Genomic DNA, 27,238 nt, shown 5'->3' with positions numbered 1-27,238 from the left:
AGGTAGTATAGACTAAAAAGGATGGATAATGTAAAAGTTTTAAGATTTTCATACTTTATTTATATACTACAATATTGAGTTACATCATTATTTATTAACTAATCGAAATAAACATCAATATGAGTGTTAAGGAGATTACGATCACCAGGGTCGGTCTTGAGGAATTAAATATCCTCGAAGGCCCAGGACGAACAAGAAAAAATGGTCATTGTCGTTATTATAAGTTGTCATTTTTAAATAAAAATATATAATAAAAAAAAAATTAGACTCTGTGCAGCTGCCCACTTCCCCCCCCCCCCCCCCTGACGATCACATACACAAAGGCTTACAAGACACCATCCTAATCTAATTGTCGTATTAGGTGGAAAGCATGTCACTATGTTGCTCTCTAATATCCACACACACATAGAGAAAAATACAACACCTCCAACCTGACTTCTAAGATAGATTTTTAACAATTTTAAAAGTTATTGACCTCTCCAATAATACAATTACAAATCCTTTTTGATATGAATTTTTAGATGAAATTTTTTGTCAAATTGAACACGGGCTAGTACGACCAATAAATACTGTTTTTGATTTTACATCTAACACATTCAGTTATTCATTAGTTATTTATTATTTAACTAGTTTATAATCCGAGGTAACCACGGTTATAAAATTAATTAAACTTTTATAATAAAAATTTATAATTATTAATCAGTTATTTTAAATAATTCATTTTCAATAAATTATTAACTAAGAGATATATTAAAAATTTAAAGTTATTATAACCTCAAATTTAATATATAATTAGAAAATGTAAATTTAAATTTTGAAATAAGTTGTCTAATATATACATATGACATAATATTAATGTAAAGTTGTATTAAAGTGACACTTGAAAAAAAAATATTAAAACTATTGATTTGTATAATAGGGATACTGTTACTTAGTGTTTGGTAATTACTAATTATTTCCTAACTTCTAGTATCTCGCAAATTACTTATAAAAACGTCATCTCATTTATTGCTGGAAATACCAATTATTTCGGTTTGTTGCGACTTAATGTTTTGTAACTAAAGTATTTTCAAAAGTGACTCTATGATATATGAAAACTAATGTATTTTATATAAAATACAAGAAGTTTTGAAATACTTTAATGAAAAAATACTTTAAAATTTACAAGTTTACAAACAAGAAAATTATTTCGATATTTTATGTACAAAATGATCAAAAGGTTTAATGCGATTTGAGATATTTTTTTTTGTGATCATCTCTTTGTTTATGGTAGAATTAGTCAATTACTCAATTTCGTTTGCCAATCTATTGGGCTTGTAACACAAGCCACCTACTTATTAGACCCAATTATATTAGGCCTAGGGCACCATCATTTCTAAACTGTAAACACCATCGTCCATTTTGCAGAGAAAGGGAGAAACAATGTCGTCGAAGGTGGCTCTGAAGGCGAAAGGGAAATCAAGCAAAGGATCAAAGCCATCACCTGATAATTCACCATCAAAGCTCTTGAAGGAATGGAGCACATGGACCATGAAGAAGGCTAAAGTCATCACGCACTATGGATTCATTCCGTTGGTTATCATCATCGGTATGAACTCCGAGCCTAAACCCTCAATTTCTCAGCTTCTCAGTCCCGTTTGATCGGTAATAATCCTTCAGTATTCGTCGACTTGAATCCTGAAACGAATCAATTTACTCTATGTTGAAATATCGACTGTTCCCGCGAGTTAGGGTTTATATTTTTCTGTTTTTTCGCATCCTTCTGATGGGTTCTTCCAATTACCTGCTTTTTGTCATGAATTAATTAAATTTAGGGTTTTGTGATGCAATTAACTATATTTACATACAAATGGATTTCTTGATTTTGTTATGTGCGAAAGAAATTGGGTTTTTTTTTGTTTATGAAATCTTAGATAGCTGCTTCCTCTGTTTGGTTTGGCTTTGTGTTTGATTATGTAATGTGCACATACACATGTTCATATTGTGTGTTTATTATCTATGAATATATGCATATATGCCTCAAGTAGATAAAGATCGAACCCTTTTTTGTTCTTTATGTGTAATTTGATGTTCGCCATTAGCATCCACATTTTCGTTAATCTTTTGGGGTTCTGATTTCAAAGTAATCTTTATTTCAAATATAGTAAGAATTCGTGTAGGATCATAATTTAAGTTTGATTCGCACATGAGCTTTCTATGAAAGTGGCTTGTGGAGAAGAAATAGAATTGTGTGAAAAAAATTGGAATAAAGAAAACTGGATTGGTTAAAGACTAATCATCTATTTCAAAGTGATCCGACTTTCACAATTAATTTTAAACCGTTATATTTGTTGAAATATTTGTGAAATCGTTGATGTAAACAAACCCAAAGATTCCCAACATAATCTTAAGTTTTTGTTGGTGTGAAATATCTCAACAAAATCTTTTTTCTAGTCATGTTATCTATAAACCATTTGGGCTTCTTATGGCCATGTCCTTTCAAAGATTTAATCGTTTGGTTAATTAATAATTGTCTCTATTCTTGTTATTACCCAAAAAGAATGTCATCTTTGTATTTCTTTAGTCCGACTACTCTGCCATTAATAAACCAAAAGGAGTTTTATCAATGAACATTAATTTTGTAATTATATTTGTAACGGCTCAAATTTTCAAGCAAAATTTTTCGTTTTAGAACAAGATTTAGTAACTAAAAACAATCATGTCTCAAATTTTCAAGCAAAATTTTTCTTTTTAGAACAAGATTTAGTAACTAAAAACAATCATGTAAAGTATCATATCATCAAATTGTTTCAAAAGTCATAAAACATATTATCAAAACAAAGTCATATCATAAAACTAATATAAGTCTCAAAACAGAACCATATATCGATGTGAGTGTACACTCATGTTATGTCATTCCCTATCTCACCTAAACAACCTAAAACATGTTTAACTTTAAAATGCAAACACAAAAATTAGTGAGTTTGTCAATATACCAAATAGAATCATATACCGATGTGAGTGTACACTCATGTCATTCCCTTTCTCACCTAAACAACCTAAAAAATGTTTAACTTTAAAATGCAAACACAAAGATTAGTGAGTTTGCCAATATACCAAACATTCTGGTACACAAACAATATTATAGTTCAACCATAGTCTCATATACAAATTGATATAGATATACTATAATCTCACATACAATTGATATAGTTCAACTATAGTCTCATATGCCATTGTTATATTCCAAGTATAGTCTTGCATACCATTTATGTAGTCCAATTATAGTCTCACATACAATTGTTGTAGTCCAACTATAGTCTTATATCAATCATAAGGACATCTAATGTCACACATAATATAGTGAAAAAACTCACATGAACCTAGCAACCACAATCTCAAGGTAGTCTCCACAAATGAAAAAACGAGCACGAACCGAAATGCATAGTCATGCACACTTTCTCTTGAACTTACTCATCTAACCTCTTCTAAGTGAATTAAACTTGTCATGACCATTTTCATGAAGTTACAACTTCATAATCTAGTTTTTTTTTTCTCATAAATGATCATTTTCTCATTTTGGTCAATATTTGACTAAAGTCAACTTTCTCTAAATTTCGGGTTCTTACATTTAACCTTTTCTTCACAAGAAGAATCTACGATTTTGGCAAGCAAGTCACATGCTAAATTTTGGGTTCTTACTTGGAGTGCTCTTAAATTAATCTCAAAACTAGCTAGTTACATGCTAATTAAATGGTTACTCTAAGTGCCTATTTAATTTGTACATAATATATATATATATATATATACACACACACACACACACACACACCTTATGAATATAACTGATTTTGTTCTCTTATTTATCATTTCTTAGAAATAATAATTTATCAGTTAGTTGTTAAAAATATTATTTTTATAAAATAATAATTCTCCAGTTAAATACAAGTGTTGATTATACTTATTAATAATCAAATTACTTTAATAAATAGTCAATTAGTAGTAACTTGCTATAAGGTGTGACCCTATAGGACCATATGTTATTACCAACTATCATTAAATAATAACTCTTGCATATAATTTTTTTTAAATGCACCATAACTTAAGGATGGAAGGAAAAGAGGCAAGAATTTATTGTTGCGGATCATAGGGGAATGAATTTTGATAAGAGAAAAACCCAAGAAGTTTGAGCCTTCAAATAAGGTCCAAAATCAGAGACTTAGGGTTTTGAGTTTTTGCGGCCATGCATCGCATCGCATATGGCCGCATCGCATCTTGCTGGCATGCATCGCGACCCATAGATAGTTGTGCCGCGAAGTTGTTTCTTCCTATAAATCATCTTTCTAGTTTCTAGAAAATGAATAAAACTTGGCGCCCTAAAACATATTTGGAAAATAGACATTACCAGATGAAGAGAGTGAATAACCATCTAAACATATTAAATTTTCGGTGTATTGCTCCACCATATTGGTATTTTACTATATAATGATTTATAATGGTGGAGCGCTACACCGAAATTGTCGTTGCCCAATCTTCTTGTCACCCTTCACATTCGTCAGTCTCTACTCCAAAATGTGGAGAAGTCGAGGTAGAGAGTCAAGAGATCTTTCTTTATTCTTTTCTAAGGTAAAAGAAAAAAGAAATTGAGTGACTCCTTTGATTTTAAAAGAAGTTAATTACAGTGCTTATGATTTTCAATAGTTGTGTTCTTATAATTTCAATACATTTGCATGCTATCATCCATTTACTTGAGTTTTTGTTTTCTTTAGTTGCTTCAGTAATTACTATAATTGTTAAGAAGTTGAAACATTTAACAAATTATTTAAATTATATTAAGTATGGTTTGTAATCATCATGAGTATTATATTGAAAATATATATTGACTGCATATTCTTTTCTTTTTTTGGATCCTTTACTATCTCCTAATTCCATATACCATAATTAAAGCACATTGTTGTGCTCTCCAAATTTTAACTTTTCTGTAATGTGTAATGGATTTTTGACTTTTCATAAAAGAAAAAGAAGATTTTTATGACCTACAATTGTATTTGCATTAATAATTTAATATACTATTATGGAAGATTTTAATAATAATAATACATGATTTAGGGGTGAGCAAAACCGAAACCGAAAACTGATAAAGACCAACAAAACCAAAACCAAACCCAAACAGTCGATTTTGGGTTTGAATTTTTTAAAACCGAAAAATTTGGTTTGAATTCAGTTTCGACTTTACAAACCGACATAAAAACCAAACCGATCCAATCATACATACTTATAAAGCTAGCATTTTTTCTTGAATCTCATGCATTTGAAACCCCTATTATTTTTTCCTTTCACCACATTCATTTGAAACTCCCATGACTTTTCAATTTCTTTATAATAATAATAATAATAATAATAATAATAATAATAATAATAATAATAATAATAATAATAATAATAATTATAATTTGGTAATTAGGTTAAATAAATATCAAACATAAAGTGTAATCATATATAAACTAAAATTCAATATTAAAATAATATCTTTACTTTTACTTATAAAATTATGTTTTTTTTTATTAAAATAATATATTTACTTATACTTATAAAGGATTCATTTTTCCTTTCATCACATTCATTTGAAACTCACATGCATTTTTTCTTTCACCACATTCATTTGAAACTTCCTTGACTTTTCAATTTTTTCTAATAATACATATAAGTTAGTTAATAAGGTTAAATAAATATCAAACCTAAAGTGTAATCATATATAAATTAAATTTCAATATTAAAATAATATTTTTACTTCTACTTATAAAGTTATGTTTTTTAACTTTTAACATATTATAGTTAATTTATTAGTTTTAGTATATTGTTGGATGTAAACCACTATCATTTTAAAGATACAATTTTGGAACAATTTGTATAATCATTATTAATTTAAATATAATATTATAGGGTCAACTTAAACATAAATTTTAGTTTAACTTAAACAACCCAAAAAATATTTTGTAAATAGTTAAAAATGATAAATTGTAGTGTCTTTCTAATAATGATTATAAGTTGGTTATTAAGTTTAAATAAATATCAAACCTAAAGTGTAATCATAAATAAACTAATTTCAATTTTAAAATAATATCTTTACTTATAATTATAAACTTATGTCTTTAAGTTTTAACATACTATTATACTTAATTTAATAGATTTAAAATGTTGTTATATGTAAACCATTATCAGTTTAAATCTACAACTTTTGAACAATTTGGACAAAATACTTAAATTGTTAATTTAAATATAAAATTACAATATCAACTTAAATATAAATTTCAGTTCCACTTAAAAAAAACAAAGAATATTTTGTAAATAGTTAAAAGTGATAAATGCAAAAACTAAATTGTAATATCAATTTAATTAAAATATTTCCTAAAGATATTTTTATATTCGTGAAAATTTTCAAATAAGTAGGTTAAAATAATTTACAATAAAAATAGTTAAAAATAAATCTATATAAATAATTATATTGTTACCTTTAAAATAAAAAAAACAATGATTGATATTTTACCAAGTTATAATGATAGAAATTAAAACATTAATCAAATAAATTTTAAAAATTAATTATTAATAACAACAACTATAAATAATATTAAACCATATATTATATTTAAATTTATCCATGAGTAAGTCGCAGATAGAAGTCATTCAAACAATTAAGATTATACAGTTATAATAGATTTATATATTATCATATAGGTCAAAATAATCTATATATTATATCAATTTAGTATACAAATTATTATATCAAATTTAACAATAACTTTATTGTTATATTTAAAAAAACATATATTTGTAAAGATTTCAACCATATAGATGTTTCTGCGCAACGCGCGGGCATTCGCCTAGTATTATATAATCCATATAGAATATATTAAATAACTAATGATAGATAGAAAATATGTTAAGTTGATGCTAGTGTAGTGGAAAAGAGTGCGTTTCTTATTCTTTAAGTCTGCGGTTCTATCATTTTAATTGTCTAGGTTATTTAAATTTTGCTTATTATCCCACAATCTAATAATAATTGGTTGCTGTCCTTTTATTGTTATTTTTAAGTCGTTGTCTTTGGTCCACTTTAATAGTTTAAGTCATAATAGTTTGGTAGTTTAATTCATTTTTTTTATTTTCCAGATTACAGATATATATAGATCGAAAGAAAAAACTTCGTTTATTGGAAGTCCACTTAATATAAATAAGTCTATAGAAAAAGGTTAAACACTACCCTGGTTGGATTAGTAACACATTCGACAGATATTGTGTTAGAAAGATGGTTACCATTGTGTTTTATATGATGCATAAAACACTACACATATTATCATTTTTTTTTGGAAAATGGGTTTAAACTCAAAACCTGTAAACCCATGGATTGAACCCAAAAGCCGAGAAATCGGGAAATCAAACCTCTGAAACCGAAACCATTACGGTGCGTTTGGATGTGAAAATTTTCTAAGAAAAATGGAAAATTTTGAAAAACATTTGGTTTTCCAAATTGTATGTAAATTAGAAAAATGACTTTACAGTTTTTCAAATTTCTAAGATAGAAAATGAAAACTCCTCCGGTTTCAACCAAACGTATTTGCTAAAATTTTCATTGAAAATTGAAAATAAATCTATTTTCTGAAAGTTGTTTAATTTTAATTATTTTTGTTTGTTGGTTTGTTTTTTTTCTAATTTTATAACTTGATTTGTCTGCATGAAGGGGCAATTGTGACTTTTATAAGAGCCGGAGATCTTAGCTGTTTAGAAGTTAAGCTAAGAGTTCTAGATTAAAACTGAAAAATGAAAATAGCGGGTAGAAAGTGTAAAAGAAGGAAAAGTTGGAGGATTGATGGTACTAATAGTTGGTGTATATAAATTAAAAGAAGTAATCTGCCATGCGTGTTGCACAGTTATTTTTGCAAAATTATTTTAATAGTTGCATTATAAAAAAAATTATTTTTAGGAGACGAAATTAAGTAGTGGCCCAAAACCCTGGGATCGATAGTGTTCTTCCATTAAAAAGCATGCATGTTCGTATTTATATTTATATATATCCCTCAATATTTCTGTAACAGACTAGAAGATTGTCTTGAATAAATTTGTAATTGTTTATATAAAACATAATATTTTGTTTAAACATTAATTGTTGTAAGAGCTTACAAAAAACAATGTCGTAAACACTTATACTAATATATATCCCTCATTAGTCTTTTTTTTTTTTTTTCAATAAAAGAAGTCTACCCCATTATAACCAAATTTATTAATTGATTTAGATTTGTTTTTTCAATTTCTAATGCTTAGCACCAAATAAATTAAAAAAAAAAAAAAAAAAACTTATTTGAAATAAAATGTCGAAGCTTTAGTTTTTCCAAAATTGTATCCCAAAACACTCTTTCGCGCGTTTTTGAGAATAAAATGTCCAAAATGTAGTTTATTATTTATTTCAACGGTTATCAAATTTTCAAAAATAATATATAAATCACCCCAAGCTAAGCGATTATAATATCATGCTATCTTTTTCATTCAAATAAAAGCAAATGCATAGAAATTAGAATTTAGAAAGTTCAACATACAACATGACAAAATCACTAGAATCATCTTTCTAGCTAACGTAGAGATGGATCTTAACAGCGAATAAAAAGAGGCAGATGAAGCCGAAGTAGAGCAATGAATGCATCAGGATTGCAGCTCCACTGGTCTGAAAACTGCCAAACTCCACGCAATGCCTGTGGCCAGGCAACTGAAACAGCAACCCTGGCGTGAACAATACAAAGAGAACCACTGACACGAAAACTGGACCCCAATCCAACATATTTTGATTCAAGTGATTTGGAGTTTTGTTTGTATTTTCTTTGATGTTGTGTTGATGGAGGTGATTTGAGTTGACGATATATATAATATAAGGGAGAATGAGAGAGACATAGACTTTGGTGAGAAGCAAAGAGGTTTGGGGTGCGTGGTAGGGAGACTAGTGCATCAAGTCACTTAGGATTCAATGCCAAAGTGTATGCATGTGATGATAAAATAAATCATGTTGGGTTCTTTTGTATTTAAAACTTTTTTTTTTTTTTTTTTATTTTGCAATATTTGGATTTTTGTAAAAATTAGCTATGTTAATTATTTAACTAGATTATGACCCGCGTTAAACACGGGGAACATAAATTAAAATACATATTACATTAATAGATGACATTGTCTTAGATGAAATTTTAATAAAAAATGTTAGTTAGATTCAGTTTTAGACTTTTTGAACCAAACTTATTAAATAAAAATATTTAATATTTATATTAGAGCAATTTGGTTTTTTAATACAATAATTTTTAACATAAATGATCCACATGATCTTTGTTTTATAACAACATGATGCGACTTCTTGATTAAAACATGTTGTGTTATAGCTTTATGAATTGACTTTGTCCGGTGTACCAACCTCCATGGAGGCTCACATGACTCTTTTCATATTGGCTTTGTAAAACCAAAAGCAACAATAACTTGTTATATGTACCAGCAACATTAAATTCTGCAAAAAAATTCGAAAGAAATTATTACAAGAAAAAAACATGTTATGAACAAAAATATAATATTAGTTTCATAATTTGCCAAAGGTTAACACTAATAAATAATAATGAATTTTCACAAATCTTGCATTTTGGTCGCTGCATCCAACTAACAAATGAAATTCAGTTTAGAGGATTGATTCAAGAAGTGCATCCATGACTTCGTGTAGCCAAATTTGGGGAAATGCTAAGAACTACCAAGATATGAAGGAACGATCTATGAGGCTACAACTGGTTTCGGGAGGGCAATACAAATTCCAAATCGTTAGCACATATTTTTCCTACCTGCTTCAATTATTAAATTTAGATCAGACTTGTCAAAATCAAATTACAAAAAAACCCAGATATATAACCTAGCAATCAAACAACATATTTTCATAAATAAATATCACAAATCCACAATTTATACTTTATATAATATTCTTAAATTATATCTTACTTTTTCATCTTTAATGGTTACTAGCACCTCTTTCTGCCTTATTGTTGTGACACGCATGTATATAAAAAATAAGAGAAAGAACTTTAGAGAACGAATGTTGATAGAGTGATCCTTCATTGAAAATGCAGCAAAATTATTCAAAGAGCCGCTAGGATTCTTCTATAGACCGCTAGAAGATCTGTATAGTGATAACCGGTGTGACTTCTATGAGAACGCACCATTTAAAGTAACAGTTTTGATTAATGTAAGTGAAAAATCATTTGGAATACTTACCAATTGTGATTGTTTCTACTTGAATGTAAACATTAACATTCTTGTAGAAAAATAGAACTTCAAATGAATCCTACATAGCCAAATCAACAAACACGACAACACAAAAAGAAGCCTAAATTGATATATAACCAATTAGGTTTTGTTGAACAATTTTTTCAATTTATCAAAACTTTATTTTATTACAAACCTATATGAGTAATCAGTAATCTTAAGCAAGTGAAAGAAGTAATTGTTAATTTAAAGCTAGTAAAAAAAAACAATATTGTGAAATTGCTTATAATTTGCATGTTTGCTTATTGTCCTGGAGGTACCCAACCACTTCGACATGTATGATTATTTGATTAATAAGTGCATTAATTACATTATAGAATATGAAATTTAACAATTGTTCAAATTCATTTACACTTGATTTATTAATAGAAAATTGACAAATTTATAGTCATAAAAGTATGCTTAATTCAACAATTTTTTATCAACATTAGTAGAAAACCGAGTTTCTTGAAGAAACCAATCAAATACACAAAAATGATATAAATAAAAAACAAAGAATTGAGCCAATAACATTTGAAGATCATGTCATAAAGGTATGACCAATATAACCTTTTTAGCACTTTTCAATATAGTCAGGGTTAATGTTTTCTCATCTTCAAGATGATAAATACACGTGAGTAGAGAAAACAAATTTATAAGCATAAAAGTATGCTTAATTCAATAAATTTGTTATCAAAGTTAATGAAAAATATTTTTTTTTTCGAAATACTCAATTATTAAGTATGTAGGATATTACCACTAAGGTATTTAGAGTTTTGCATCATCCTCAAGCTTTAATACAAACATCAACTATCAACTAATGCTCATCACTTTCAAGTAAAATTCTGTGCAATTTAAACTTAAATATAGTAAATATAATCAATAACATTATAAAAAATGGTAAGTTTAAGAATAAATACATACAATTATTGAGTTAGATAGTTAGAAATCGAGCAATTGTAATTTAACATGTATCAAATCGATTATTACTTTCAAAACTTGAGGTATTTACTATATTAATAAGATTTAAATTCAAGATTACTGTTTTTTTCCTTGATGAATTTTGGTACCATCGATCTACACTAAGAAATAAATAGAATAATTATGAAGATATATCATGTTGATTTGCAAACATATAGGATAGCCAGTGCATAAATTACGGCTTTACATTTGCGGAGGATTTGAATTTTGAATTTTGAATTTTATTTTAGGGATAGAGGAAATTGGTGAAGGTTTGAGCGGAAACATTAATGGACAACGTGTTTGACCAAACATTGGTCAATATGACATAAGCAATTTGATCTAAGGGTGGAAAATGTATAAGTGAAACACAATCAAAAGTCTTTATTGCTTTAGATGATTGAATAAAGTTTCTCTTTTAGACATAGATCTCAATCTTCTATTTAGTAAATATAAACGTCTTAGTCTTCGTCTCTCTCTAGCATTATTGTAATGAGTTTTGTTATTTAAATCTATAAAATTGTATGATATCATTAATATCTAAAAATAATAATATTTCAATGGTAAATATTACTAATAAATTTATAAATAGTTTCATAAGAAATATAAATAATTGTTTTATAACGGTTAAAAGATTTATAAAAGTTTACAATTTCCTAAAAAGTGGTAGTTTTCTAATATTTATATTGAGGCTGTAATGAATAACATTGTAACAATGTTGAAATATTCACATTCAAACGAAATAATAGAGTAAAATATGATTAAATTTTTAAATTCGTCTGAGTTTAAACCTAAAAGGAAAATCGATGAATAATTCAACATTTCATAAAACCCAAAATGTATTCAACTAATCAAAATTCTAACCAAAAAACGAATAGTATGAAATAAAGTCATAAAAAATCAAACCCCAAAACCAAATAGTATGTCAACAAAATATGAAATGAATAATATTCAAATCACTCAACTACTTAAACAAAATCATGAAAATCATATATTATTTATCTTGCTTTTGAATTAACAGTTTTTGCTTGCCTTCTCTAGAAGTAAAATTTGTCATTGATGTTGATGATCGTTTGTTTGAGGACATGGTTGTCGTATTATCAACATCGTAAACATCTTACTGGTTGCGTTTTAATTCTTCATGTCCATATATTTTTTTAAAGGATGTCCACTTAGTTAGTGGACTTGTTGCAGTGTTTTTATCAAGATTCGAAGCGGATGTGGCGTTATCACCAGTAAACAAAACAACATCCTAAATGTAGAAAATAAATTCATATGTCAATCTAAAAGTTAATAATATTTTAAAGTTTTTAAAATATTAGATTTAGTTATATTATATTTAAAACCTTCTAATTTAATGTGTCTTGAGATCCGACTTCTGCCAATAAAACATTAAACGAATCAGATTTCGGCGCCTACATCTGTAGTACATAGAAATATGTTAGTTGGTTAACAGAAATATAAAAAATGAAATTTAATAAGTGTAATGTTTGTAGTATTCTTCGTAAAAGAATGTTTCCTGTTCGATGTTAAATTTTTTTTCCAATTCAACAATGATTGTATTATCAACAACGACGTTTGAGATTGCATAACCGTCAACTCTGTTCTTCAAATTATTATGTGAAATTTGAATTTGAACACCAACTTTTTATCGAAAAGTACATTAAAAGCAAATAGATAAATCTCCATATTATCCTCCTAAAAATTAAAAAAAAATGGTTATAAAAATAGATAGACAAAAGGTAAAAAATTAGTTTTATATAAATGAAGTTAATATCAATAACCCCATTAAACTTTTGAAGCAACTCTTGTGCGGTTTTTTCTAGAAGTTTCTTTGTGTCACGATCAAATAACGTAAGTGACACCACACCGGTAAAGTCTTGTACTTGAATGTCGATTTGAAACTAAAGTCATTGATATAAACAAATACAGTAATATAAAATTAGAAAATTTAACTAAAGAGTATAATAATATGCATAAAAGAATTATTGAAAAACTTCGAACAAGATATATGTATTTGTTCATGCAAGTTGAAGTGTAACAATAAAAAAAACTTATTTATCTTGCTTTTGGTCCGTTCCATGAGTTTTGCCATCATACGTTAAAATGACTTTTATAGCTTTCTCTTGACAAACATAGGTCAGCATATTAAAAATATAAATATAAAGGATATAATTTCGTTTCTATAACTAAATGAATGAAACTAATATACTTAAAGTAGATTGATTAATTTTTTTCATGACCTATCAACAGAAATATAATAATAACAAGTAATAAGAACAAAGTAAATACAAGAAATTGTATAAGAAGAAAGAGAACATGGTAAAGAAAGAACCTAGAAAAAAGGATTATAGAATAAGACCGTTGAAGAAGAACACTAAAAATCATACGACTCAATCCAAAATCGTAAGAAGGACAACTTTAATGTAATTGTATATATAGGTTGTTTTTCAATAATGAATTATCTTCAAAAAAATGGGATCCTAAAATATTATCTTGGAGATTTTCGGTTATTCATCTGGAAAAAAATATATCATTTATATTGAATTAAAATTTCAAATTAATTGACTTGTTTAATTAATGGTTTTAAATTCAAAACCATTATCTCAAATTGATTTATTTTACGTAGGATATATCGAGATATAAATTATAAATATATTGATTTTATTTTTGACTCTTAAATATTTTTCTAATTTAATAGGATTAGATTAGATTTTATAGGTTAATAAGAGAGTTAAATTAGTAACAGTATTAATTAGAGAAACTAATATTTCGTATATAAATAGAATGATATGTTGTAATTGATAATGTAATTATTGAATTTAAAGATTCTATAATTAAATGTAATTGTGTTTGAATTTTATTTGAAGATGATGATGTCAGTAGTCTAATCTAATGGTGGAAAACATATGATTGAAATGCAATCAAGGGTCGTAATTACTTCATTGATGAATTAAGAGTTCTCTTTTAATAATATTTAGAGATATAAAAAACTATTAACGTATCAGATATATTTTAAAAATGTCATTTATTGTAATTATATGAAACGGATTTGTAAGGGTTACAAATAAAGTAACACTCCATATTCTCGCATACATTTAAGTAAGGGTTGTGTTTTAAATGTTATTTAAAAAAAAAAAAGGAAAACTATTATCTTAAATAGTTGTACACGTCATTAAGTTTAAAAGAATATTCTTAACAAGGAATGTGACATATTTTATAATAAGTATTCTTTAATTCTCGCACACCATCAGACCTTCCAAATCGGCATTTAAAATTGCTTATGATTTTAAACAATCAAAAATAATATACCAAAAACAATCATGATTTTACGAAGGATGTTGAACGAAGAACATGAGATTCTTAAAGAATATAGGGATGGTATTATAGTTCAACATTGACATAGATGTTCAACATATTTTTTTTATTCTTAAAAAAATGTTAAATTCTATACGAATGATGTTTATGTCTTTTGTGTTCTTAAAGAATGTTATCAATTTAAAACGTGGATTTATAGTTCTATAATAATGGAATTTCTATTAAAACGAAAAGTTTAAAAAATGTTAATTAATGTGGTTATATTCTGAAAGAATGAAATTTTAAGCATGATTAAGATGACGTTTAATCATGAAAATGAAGATGAATGTCAATCATTTCTAGTGGTTATGAAGATGAATTAGGTGTACATTAAAAATGATTTTTCTATTTAAACGGTTATTCATTGATTTAACAATTTACCATAAATAATTAATAGCTAAGATTACAAAGTTATTTTTATTAACGTTTTTGAAATGATTGGTTCATATTAATTCCTACATCCACACCATAATTGTTCAACCACATATGAACATATATATATATATATATATATATATATATATATATATATATATATATATATATATATATATATAGGCATAGGTTATTTTGTTTTTACTAAGTATTGTGTGCCAGAATGCACAGATCTGGACCAACGGATGAAATTAATCAATGAACATGATTTGAGAGTGTATTTTGGACAATTAACTACATTTATAAAAGGAAATTTTCGGATTTTTAGGGATGATTAATTCTCATAATTTAAAAAAATCTGAATTTTTTAATTAATTCAATTTTAATTTTTACCGATTTTATTCTATCAGAATATTTTTTGTTAGAATGATACTCTTTTAGAATTTTATTCTAATAGAATATTATTGAAGAAAAACAAAATTCTTGAATAAGATGTTGAAAAATAACAAACATTCTAATATATTCTTATACATCCGAACTTAAATACAAATTCATATATATTCTTACAGACTAAAAGTCTTATACATTTTAATATAGTTATAAATATTCTAACAGAATATCAACAAACATGAATAACATTCTTAAAAAATAACAACATTCTGCTAGAATACTCTCGTTCTCCATGTTTTCTTCTTGAATTCTGAAAGAATATTGCTGTTTTTAGATGTTGAATCCTGAAATTCTGAAACAATATTGTTGTTTTTTTTTTCATTCTTTGAGAATAAAGTATCACATATCTTTTTTTCATAAGTTTCCTCATCATTCCTGCATCATCCTAACATACATTATGTTCTAACAGAATATTTGAACCATGAACATTTGAAAGAAACACATGTTCCTGCTTACATCACCACAAAAAAATACACACCAACTTTTAGTTTTTGTTTTCTTCTTATTATCTACAAAACTCATAAGTTTTTAGTTTTTTTATATAATTTTACTCAATTCAAATGGTTTAGAAAAACAAAACAACTAAAGCCAGTATATGCAAAACAAGATTCTAACATAAATTGACTTTTATATTCAAAATCACTACAATAAAACATAGAAGAACAAGTATAAAAACAATTCCAAACCAATTACTGAATTAGACTTTTATAATCAAAGTATCTATTCAAAAGTCAAAGAGAAGAATTGATATTTCCCACTCATTTACCTCGATTTCTACCGATGGTGGTCAAGGAAGGCTCACCAGGAATCGATATTTTCCTCCTCCTCCTTCGAATCGGTGAAGCACTGGAGGTGCTTCCCGATTTCTGATTCCAATCGTGCTTCTCCTCCTTAATCCGACAAAGATGAGCACCGGGGGATCTTCCCCTTGATCTTCTTTGCTGCCGACGACGGGAGAGGAACGAAGAACCGTTGACTGCCTTCCTTCGCATCTTCCGCCATTGAAGAAATTTTCAATTGCAATTCTATCATCGGTCTCCGCCATTGAAGAATACGAGCAGCATAAGAGGGATGAGGTGGATTTCAACGTTTAGGGAAGTGGTTTTGTGGTTGTGAGCTTCTTGTAGGAGACGTTTCCATGGCGGCAGAGTGGGCAGGGGATTGAACCTGGTGGTCCGGTTGGTGAACTTGGAGTGAAAAGAGTTTGAGGATTTTGGAGGTTTTATTAGACAGGATTTAAGAGAGAGGCTAGGTCAAATATATTTATTTTATTTCCTTAATTTCAAGATTCAATTAAATGATTTCCTAAATTAAAAGTATAAAAGGTCCAAAATACCCTTAAATGATTTATTTAATTGTTTATTATTTCATGAATTCTCATTGGTGCATTTAGGTACACAATACTTACTAAAAACATTTGAACCTAGCTCTCTCTCTCTCTCTCTCTCTCTCTATATATATATATATATATATATATATATATATATATATATATATATAGACACACACACACACACTAGTTGTGAAACCCATATATTACATGGATTAATTTATAAAAAAGTTAGATATAAAAAGTCTAAATATTTGAGAACTTTAAATTTAGAAGAAAATAACAAAAGTAATGAATTATTAAAATTGAAATGTTTTTTTTTATATTTTAAATTTAAACAAATAACATAAATAAATAAACAAAATAAATTAATGAGCTTTAATTTGAAATTTTTGCAATTAGAAGGTAAGTCCATTAATTAGATTGATATCTATTTATTACTATATTTATTGTAATTTTTATATTTGTAACATCCCAAAAATCATGACCAAAAATTTCATTTTAATTGTTAAATAAAAACCATAGTTATCAAGACATCCGTCAAAATCATAAGTTAAAGTATCCAAAACATCACAATCAGAGTATCCATATCAAAACATATGTCAAATATATCAGAGTAAACATCCCAAGCCAAAACATCATGGTGTGTGCAATGCAGTCATCCCGAGTTCTTCCCTTTGCTACCGGAAGTACCTGAAACCAAAACTAAAAACTGTAAGCACGAAGCTTAGTGAGTCTCCCCAAACTACCACATATCATACACATAACATGCAACTAGGAGATACAAGCCCCACCCTCACTCAAGGAGATACGGGCCTTGCCCACACTCGGCTAACGGGCCCCGCCCACGCTCAGTGAGATACGGGCCTCGTCCACACTCAGCTATCTAGGAGATACGGGCCCCGCCCACACTCAGCTATTTAAGAGATACGGGCCCCGTCCACCCTCGACTAACTAGGAGATACGAGCCCCGCCTACACTCAGCTACTAGTGAGATTCGCCACCCCCCCCACACACACACACTCATCCAACCAAGAAGCACATACAAGTATCACACAGATAGCAAGTATAACCAATCTACCAATCTATTCCATATCCATACTCAAATATTGCTAAGATACGGGACCTGCCCACACTTAGCTACTAATCATCACACGTAACATACACAAACCGACATTGGTGCCTTCGACCCGTTCAATCCAGGAGGAAACTCACCTCGCGAAACTGAATGTAAAATCTCACGGTATGAAATCTCTAGCGGCTGCTCTGAAGAATCACCGAGCTATCAGTTCAAAATAACACTTAGTCAAAACCCAGTAATCCCTCTTAAGGTAAAATGACCATTTTACCACCGATCTAATCTAGTCCATGACCTAGGCCCAAATTCATAACATGAAAAGCGCAATTCTAGATAGCCTTTCCAAGCCCATTAATGGCCCAATAATGGCCAAATTTTCTAAATTGGGCCTAACTCCTCAAATGGGCCTTTCCTTAAGCCCAAACATAACTTTGGCCAAAAATTTGATTCCTGATGGCCCAAAATAACAAAGTCCAAGGAATGGCCCAAACTGAGGCCCAAATGATGCAAACCCTAATCCAGTGAGTACACGGGGCGTACTCCTCTGTATGCTAAGCGTACAGGCTGCATGGCTAGTACGTTGCGCGTACGGGCTTGTACGCCCAACGTACTACTCTGTTAAGCCATAATCTCCAAATAAGCTTAATCCCTTAAGACCTTAAGCTCCAAACACAGATCTAAGTCCAATAAAGTGTCTTAACCCATAAAGTCGATTACTTGATGGCTTACAAACTCCCAAATGGACCCAAACTTGAAATATGGCAACCTACTTCCATAGAAATGAATAATACTCATGCATGGCCACATTAAGACCTTCAAGATGGTAACTTTTCTGTCTTTGGGACTCAAATATCACTAAGGGTGGCATCCCTAAGCCAATAAACGAATTTGGAACCATAACCATACTTGGGACCAAAAAGGTCCAAAACCCCATTACAAGAGATCTAAGCATTCATGAGGAAAGTTTTGAGCTTTTTTACCTCAAATGAGTGATAAATGATGAGGATGTCTCATATCTTTAAGCTCAAGCTACACAAGTTCTTCTTCACCAAGTTCCTCTTTCTCCTTCCAAGCTTCAAGCCACTAAAATGGACTTCACAAGATCAAAATCACACAAAGATGAAGAAGGTTAGATTTATAGGGTTTCTGAGTCAAGGTGGATGGTAATGAGGCTAGGGTTTGGGACATATATATATATATATATATATATATATATATATATATATATATATATATATATATATATATATATATGGCCTAAACCCTAAAAACTTGGGTTTTGAGTATGCTCGCGTACGCCGTGCGTACGCACACCAACCCCCCGCATCCAATGCCTTCACTACACCCCGCGTACGCCAAGATTACGCCCATCATACGTCTTCAGTCAGCCCACTCAATAACGACCCACTCAATAGAGGCCCAACTAAATAATCCAACATTAATCTCAAGTCCAACAATTAATTACAAAAATTAAATAATTAGTATTACCTCAAGTCACAGGTGTTACAATTCTCCCCTACTTGAATCAGACTTTGTTCTCGAAGTCCGCTGCCCTAAACAACTCCGGATAGTGCTCCCTCATCTCCTCTTCGGGCTCCCAAGTCCACTCGGACCCCTTGCGGTGCTGCTACTGCACCTTTACCAACTCCACCCTCTTGTTCCTATGCTCCTTCGTCTTCCTGTCGAGAATGGCTACTGGTCTCTCGATGTAGTTCAGACTATCACATCCACCTGAATATCCTATAAAGGCACAACTATAGAGTCATCCACTAAGCACTTCCGCAGCTAGGAGACATGAAACGTGCTATGGATATGACTGAGCTTTGTTGGAAGATCCAAATGATAAGCAACTCGGCCCACCCGAGCCAAAACCCTGAACGTACCAATGTACCTGGGGCCCAACTTGCCCTGATTCCTGAACTGGATGACACCTTTCCAATGTGACACCTTCAGGAGAACCATGTCCCCTACCTGAAACTCTAGGTCTGATCGGCGTTTGTCGGCATAACTTTTCTGTTGACTCTGAGCAGTCTGGAGCCTGCTTCGGACCTGCTGGATCTTCTCTGTGGTCTTGAGTACCACCTCAGTATTCCACATGACTCTCTAACCGACCTCACCCCAACATATTAGGGCCGTAAACTTCCTCACGTAGAGCATCTCGAAGAGAGGCCGGTTTATGCTAGTATGATAGTTGTTATACAAAAATTCTGCTAACATAAGATACATATCTCAATTCGCTAACAGAAGATACGTATCTCAACTTCCTCTAAAATCTAATATGCACGCGTGAAACATGTCTTCTAGAGTCTGAATCGTCCTCTCACTTTGCCCATCCATCTGAGAGTGAAAAGTTATACTGAAGTGAAGACAAGTACCCACCTCGTCATGAAACTGCTTCCAAAACCTGGAAGTGAAGTGTCACACCCCAAAACCACGAACGGCGGAAACGTTTAGCGGTGGAGGACGTCATGTACAGTATCACAACAGTGTAAAATAGTAAACAAGCAACAACATCATCCATTGCATTATAAGTAAAATTTTAATACATGTGTGTTCTTTCATTGAAATAAGACACCGAAAATATACAATCAAAATAAAAGACGAGACTTGTCTGCTCCGTCTTCTCAAAACCTGGCCACCGTACCTGTCTACTGATGACTTGAGAATACAAGTTATTTTGAAAGAGAGTATCAGCTTTAAAGCTGGTGAATTCATAAGTATTTAAGTGTCATTTTCTTGCTTACTAAAAGCTGTTTTAAAAGTCATGTAAACCTTTAAATGAAAATGTTGATGTAAGTATGAAAAGCCCTAGAAAATCTCTTATTTTCTATCAGTTTGAGATGTAGTCTTCTACCAAGACCCGAATGTTTTGTTATGAAAATGTAGTCTTCTACCAAGACCCGAATGTTTTGTTATGACAATGTAGTCTTCTACCAAGACCCGAATGTTCTGTAAGTAAAATGATACCTTTTCCTTTCTATTGACTAGTACTAAAAGTACTTAGTCTAACTCATCGTTTATGTGAAAGTATCACAAAATAAAGTAAACAGGAAAAAGTACTAATGTAAGTGTTATCCCGAGGTACTAGGGCTAACACGCCATCGCGTAAAGCGAAACGTATAACCTATCACAAAATAAAGTAAAATAGGAAAATATACTAAAGTGAATATTATCCCGAGGTACTAGGGCTAACACGACGTATGTAACTGTTATCCCGAGGTACTAGGGCTAACACGACATATATATAACCTAATGAACATCCGAAGATTGTCCAATTGTCCTCTGTAGCAGCAGCAGGGTGGAGGAAGGGTTAGTCCCGTAAAGGTACTACTAGTATAAGTAATAACCGTAGGCATCTGTAGATGTTCATCACCCATTGTTGCTAACAGATGGGTTTCGGAATGGTTAGTCCTGTCCATATATCCCGAGGTACTAGGGATAGGGTCCCATCTAGATATCCCGAGGTACTAGGGATATGCAGGAAGATTTACACAGAAGGTACTAATAAATCATGCTCGCAATTCAAGATACAAGTATTCATGTTAATATACACAGATAAGTGTATCTACGTCAAGGTACTCATGTAATGTGTTTATGTAAGCGTATTCATGTATCATGTAAGCATATGTAAACGTACTCATGTATCAGGTAATGTACTGGTATAGACTCATGAATGAATTGACTCTTGTCTGATTCCTTGTAATAGGAATAATGTTTGATATCTTCAAATTATCCCTATGATAATTTACTGAAAGGTAATTGGTTGTTCAAGTAGGTTTATACACTCTTACTACTCAAGGGTGTGAGAAACTAAATGAAAGCTGTAAACTATATCATCAATACATATATAAGAATATAAGTGTATAGGCATAGTTTAGTTCAAGAATGTAAAATGGTTTTGCAAAACATCTAAGGGTTTTGAACAAATATGAAAGTGACTTGATGTCATTTTGATAAACATTTCAAAAGTAATACATTTGATAACAAAGTATTTAAAGATAGAAAACCATTTCATGCATCACATTTTGTAGTATGTGAAATCTGTTGAATGAAAACACAGTTATAAAATACATATAGATGATTTAATATAACATGCTGTTTTCTACTTGTATTCCCCCCCCCCCCATTAAAGCATATAAAATCATTTAAAACATTGATTAGGGGTATGAACTCACCTGTAGATGGTGGTTCGGATGAACTGGACGGTGTAGGATTGCTAGGTGTCAAGTGAGGACTTGTACACACACTACGATCCTAATGAACATATAATCACACATATATGCACTCAATTAGTCTCAAATTACTAATTGATAATGTTAAGACATCCTAGACATAATAAACACTTTATATAAGTGTTTTAAGCCCTAAGGATTGCATCTAAGCTATTGTGGGACAAGGCACTTGTGTTTAGGGTTCCAAAGGACCCCATATATGAGTTTACTCCCCATAGACCATCACACATGGAGTTTATGGTTGTAAACTCTTGAGTTTACGGCTGTAAACTCCCAACCATGGGTGTATTGTGTGTTTTGAAGTTCCAAATGATTCCTAGAATTATTCCAACTTGGTGGTTAAATTCTTGGAAGGGTTTAAGGCATACAAATACTCCATTTAGGAGTTTACGGCCCTAAGGCCATTTCCCTTAGAGTTTGTGGCCGTAAACTCTTAAGGATGGTTGTTTTTGATGCTTTCAAGTCTCTTGCACAAGTGGTATAGGTTCTAGACTTTTATTCCAAGCATATGAAGGCCTTAGGTACACTTTGGTGCCTTTGTTTGATGTTCACGGCCCAAGAACCTTATTAGGTCCATGAACTCATTTGAAGGGGTGATTTTGATGTGTTTTTGTCCTTCAATTAAGTGGGAACAATTTCATGTAAATGTCTAGGGCTTTAGGTGCCTTAAAAGCACCCTTTGATCCATTTTATTGGAGTTCACGGTCCAAGATCCTCTTGGGTCGTGAACTCCCATGTGTTTGTGTTTCTTGGTTGTTTTCTTGTCCCTAATACGCATACAAATGAGTCTAAGGCAGTAGCATAAGACAAGGGTCGGTCTAGGCTTTGTTTCGGGAGTTTACCGCCCAAGAACACCTTGGGGAGTAAACTCCTAAATCTAGTGATTTAGCCTTCTAAATCATGTTATAAACACATATTAAGCTTTCTAACACTACTAGAAAGAGGTACTCACGATTTGGGATAAAAACCCGAAGATCCGTGAGAGAGAAAATTGCTTTTCTCTAGTTGGAAATGCGAATAATGAATGAATTTGGTTCAGAATTCTATTTATAGTCCTGAGATATTTTTGGCAGAAAATATTTTTATTCCTGAAATGATCTCTAATATAATAGAGTGTTGGAATAACAGTGTTGCACAAAACTCTAGTGCACCCACTCTCCAGATATTTCCTGAAGTGTAAACCCTGAGTTACTCAAACTTACACGAAAAAGTCTGAAAATTAATTGTGACTGCTATAACTTCTATTGAAGTGATATAGTTTGTACAAAATGGAAATTTCGATTTGTCACATCATCCCCCCGTTAGAAGGAATTTCGTCCCGAAATTAGAATTTAAGCAATTAAGAAGTTACAAATAACTAAGCCAAAAGGTGAGGGTATTTCAGTTTCATCTTATCCTCATGTTCCCAAGTGAATTCCGGTCCACGCTTTGCGTTCCAGCGTACCTTCACTATCGGGATACGACTCTGTTTTGTTTGCTTGACCTCTCAGTCCATGATCTCTACTGGTTCCTCCACGAAGTTGAGGCTCTCGTTGATCTCGATCTCGTCGAGTGGGATAACAAGAGTCTCATCGGACAGACACTTTTTCAAGTTCGAGATGTGGAAGGTAGGATGTACGTTACTGAGTTCGTGCGGTAGATTGAGTTTGTAAGCTACAGGGCCGATTCTCGCGAGAATCTCGAAAGGCCCTATGTATCTTGGATTGAGCTTCCCATGCTTTCCAAAGAGTATCAAGACCTTCCAGGGTGAGACCTTCAGTAGGACTCGGTTGCCCGCCTGGAATTCCAATGGTTTCCTTCGCTTGTCAGCGTAGCTTTTCTGTCGGTCTCTAGAGGCTTTCAATCGTTCACGAATTTGAACGATCTTCTCTGTCGTTTCCCGAATGATCACTGGACCCGTGAGAGTGCTTTCGGGAACTTGTCCCTTAGCTAACTAGGTATCACCCACTTCAGCCCAGCACAGAGGGGATCTGCACTTTCGGCCATAGAGGGCCTCGAATGGAGCTGCCTTTATGCTCGTATGATAACTGTTATTGTAGGAAAATTCAACAAGGGGTAAATGGGTATCCCAAGCTTTTCCAAAGTCAATCACGCAAGCACGCAACATGTCTTCCAATGTTTGGATAGTTCTCTCACTTTGTCCGTCGGTCTGTGGATGGTAGGCTGTACTCATGTCCAGCCTAGTTCCTAGGGAACTTTGTAATGACTGCCAGAACCTCGAAGTGAATCTACTATCTCGGTCCGAGATGATAGATAAAGGAACACCGTGCAGCCTTACAATCTCCCTAATGTAAGTTCTGGTAAGTTTCTCCATCTTGTCTGTTTCTTTGATCGGTAGGAAGTGTGCAGACTTGGTTAGTCTATCGACGATGACCCATATGGAATCAAGTCCACCCGTCGTCTTGGGCAACTTGGTTATGAAGTCCATAGTGATTCGCTCCCACTTCCATTCTGGTATCTCCGGTTGCTGCAGGAGACCGGAGGGTTTCTGGTATTCGACCTTGACCTTTGCGCAAGTAAGGCATTTACTCACGAAGGTAGCAATATCTGCTTTCATGTTAGGCCACCAGTATAACTTTTTAAGATCCATATACATCTTATCTGAACCCGGGTGGACGGAATAATGAGTGTTGTGAGCTTCCTTCATGACCAAGTCTCTGAAGCCACCGTGTTTCGGTGTCCAGATCCGATCCATGAGGTACAAGGCTCCACCACCCTTGACTTCCAAGTTCTTATCCATCCCTCTATGGGATTCACCAGCAACATTTTCAGGTTTCAAAGCGTCGATCTGAGCCTCCTTTATTTGCGTGGACAAGTGTGAATGGATGGTTAGAGTCAATGATTTGACCCTACGACCAGAATATTCTTTCCGACTTAAGGCGTCGGCTACTACATTGGTTTTACCCGGATGATAACGAATATCGCACTCGTAATCACTGAGTAGCTCGACCCACCGTGGTTGTCTCATGTTGAGCTCCTTCTGGTCGAAAATGTGTTGCAGACTCTTATGGTCTGTAAAGATCGTGCTTTTTGTACCGTACAGGTAATGTCGCCAGAACTTCAGAGCAAACACAACTGCTCCTAGTTCTAGATCATGGGTGGTGTAGTTAACCTCATGTGTCTTCAGCTGTCTCGAGGCATAGGCTATGACCTTACCTCGCTGCATTAGAACACATCCGAGTCCTTGATTGGATGCATCTCAATAGACAATGAAGTCTTCTATCCCTTTGGGGAGGGATAGTATCGGGGCGGTGCACAAGGCTCGTTTGAGCGTTTGGAACGCTCTTTCCTGCTTCTCTTCCCAGTCAAAGGCCACACCTTTCTGGGTCAGGGTTGTCAGAGGTTTCGCGATGCTGGAGAAGTTCTGAATGAACCTGCGATAGTAGCCAGCGAGACCTAGAAATTGACGAATTTTTGTAGGTGTCTTCGGTGCTGACCAGTTCTCAATGGCCTTGATTTTGGAGGGGTCCACGTGTATTCCCTCTTCGCTAACAACATGGCCCAAAAATTCGACTCGTCGAATCCAAAATTCACATTTGGAGAACTTCGCGTAGAGCTTCTCCGCTCGCAATGTTTCTAAGACTCTACGGAGATGTTGACTATGCTTGTCCTTACTTCGAGAGTAGATGAGTATGTCATCAATGAAGACGATGACGAACTGATCCAAGTAAGGACGACACACCCTATTCATCAGATCCATGAATACTGCAGGCGCGTTAGATAATCCGAACGGCATCACTACAAATTCGTAGTGCCCATAACGAGTTCGGAAGGATGTCTTAGGAACATCCTCCTCTAACACTCGTAGTTGGTGATATCCGGATCGTAGATCTATCTTCGAAAAGTAGTTGGCTCCTTGGAGTTGATCAAATAAATCGTCAATGCGGGGCAAGGGATAACGATTTTTAATGGTAAGTTTGTTGAGTTCTCTATAGTCGATGCACATGCGAAACGATCCATCTTTCTTCTTGACGAACAAGACCGATGCTCCCCATGGCGAGAAGCTTGGTCGAATGAATCCCTTCTTGAGAAGTTCGTTAAGTTGACTGGAAAGTTCCTGCATCTCGGCCGGTTCCAGACGATAAGGAGATGTGGCTACTGGGGTAGCTCCTGGCACTAAGTCGATTTTGAACTCAACTTGGCGTTGCGGTGGTAAACCGGGAAGTTCTTCTGGGAATATTTCGGGAAAGTCGCGTACTTCCGGGATGTTATGAATGTCCTTCAGTTCTTGACTGGTATCAACAACGTGTGCGAGGAATGCATGATACTCCTTTCGCAAGCACTTCTGAGCTTGAATGCACGAAATGATGCGAAGGCTCGTACTAGGTTTGTCGCCGTAGATAATTAAGGTTTCGTTGTTAGGAAGGTTAAGACGAACTGCTTTTTCAAAGCACAAGATGTCGGCGCGAAGAAGACTCAACCAATCCATACCGATGATAACGTCGAAACATTTAATTGGGACTGGCATGAGATCTATCTTGAAAGTATGGCCATCTAAAGTTAAGGTACAACCTACGTATATGCAGTTAGTACTCTCTGTTTTCCCGTTAGCCATTTCTATCGTGAACGAACTATCTAATGCACATGGTTTTTGTTTAATCAAGTGTGCAAATTTGTGACTTACAAAACTTTTCTCTGCTCCACTATCGAAAAGTATGCAAGCATATGAGTTATCAAGGAGAAACGTACCAGTAACTATCGTAGGATCAGCTACCGCTTCCTCGTGGCCTAGGGCCATAACTCTTCCTACCCCTCCAGCCATTCCTGCTTTAGGGCAGTTCCTCTTGTAGTGGCCCGCCTCGCCACAACCGTAGCAAGTTTGGCCCATACCGGCGTTAGAAACCTGGGCGGCCTGAGTTGTTGGAGCCTTGCAGTAACGGGTTGTATGCCCCTTCCTGTTGCAGTTAGAGCACTGTATCTCCTTGCAAGGTCCGTGGTGGTGGAAGTTGCATTTGTTGCACTTCGGAAGAGTTCAGCATAAGTTTTAGCTGGTAAGGGGTTCGCAGGGACAATGGGAGTCATTGTGGCAGCATTGATTGCCACAAGTTGTTGTCTCTTGGAGGATTCTTGTGAAGCCCCTCTTTTTCTCTTAGACCACCCTTTCTTGTTGTTGTCGGGGTTGGACTTTTGGGGTACGGGTGTAGGGATTGTTGGGTTCTGAGG

General features: G+C 32.6%; 2 protein-coding genes across 2 annotated transcripts; one reads left to right on the top strand and one right to left on the bottom strand.

The window, feature by feature from the left end:
- Positions 1-1,368: 1,368 nt before the first annotated feature.
- On the top strand, positions 1,369-1,870 carry LOC145063694 (mitochondrial import receptor subunit TOM7-1-like). The gene has a single exon (XM_079011288.1). It carries the CDS (start codon positions 1,423-1,425, stop codon positions 1,639-1,641), a length of 219 nt encoding a protein of 72 aa, XP_078867414.1. The 5' UTR covers positions 1,369-1,422; the 3' UTR covers positions 1,642-1,870.
- Positions 1,871-8,484: 6,614 nt separating this feature from the next.
- LOC145063085 (uncharacterized) lies at positions 8,485-8,977 on the bottom strand. Its single transcript, XM_079010677.1, has one exon. It carries the CDS (start codon positions 8,804-8,806, stop codon positions 8,597-8,599), a length of 210 nt encoding a protein of 69 aa, XP_078866803.1. The 5' UTR covers positions 8,807-8,977; the 3' UTR covers positions 8,485-8,596.
- Between the last annotated feature and the right edge of the window lie 18,261 nt (positions 8,978-27,238).

The sequence above is a fragment of the Lactuca serriola genome, chromosome 7, assembly GCF_051521515.1.
Source record: "Lactuca serriola cultivar US96UC23 chromosome 7, Lser_US96UC23_V15, whole genome shotgun sequence".
Taxonomy (NCBI): Eukaryota; Viridiplantae; Streptophyta; class Magnoliopsida; order Asterales; family Asteraceae; genus Lactuca; species Lactuca serriola.
This window is presented reverse-complemented; position numbering and strand designations above follow the sequence as displayed.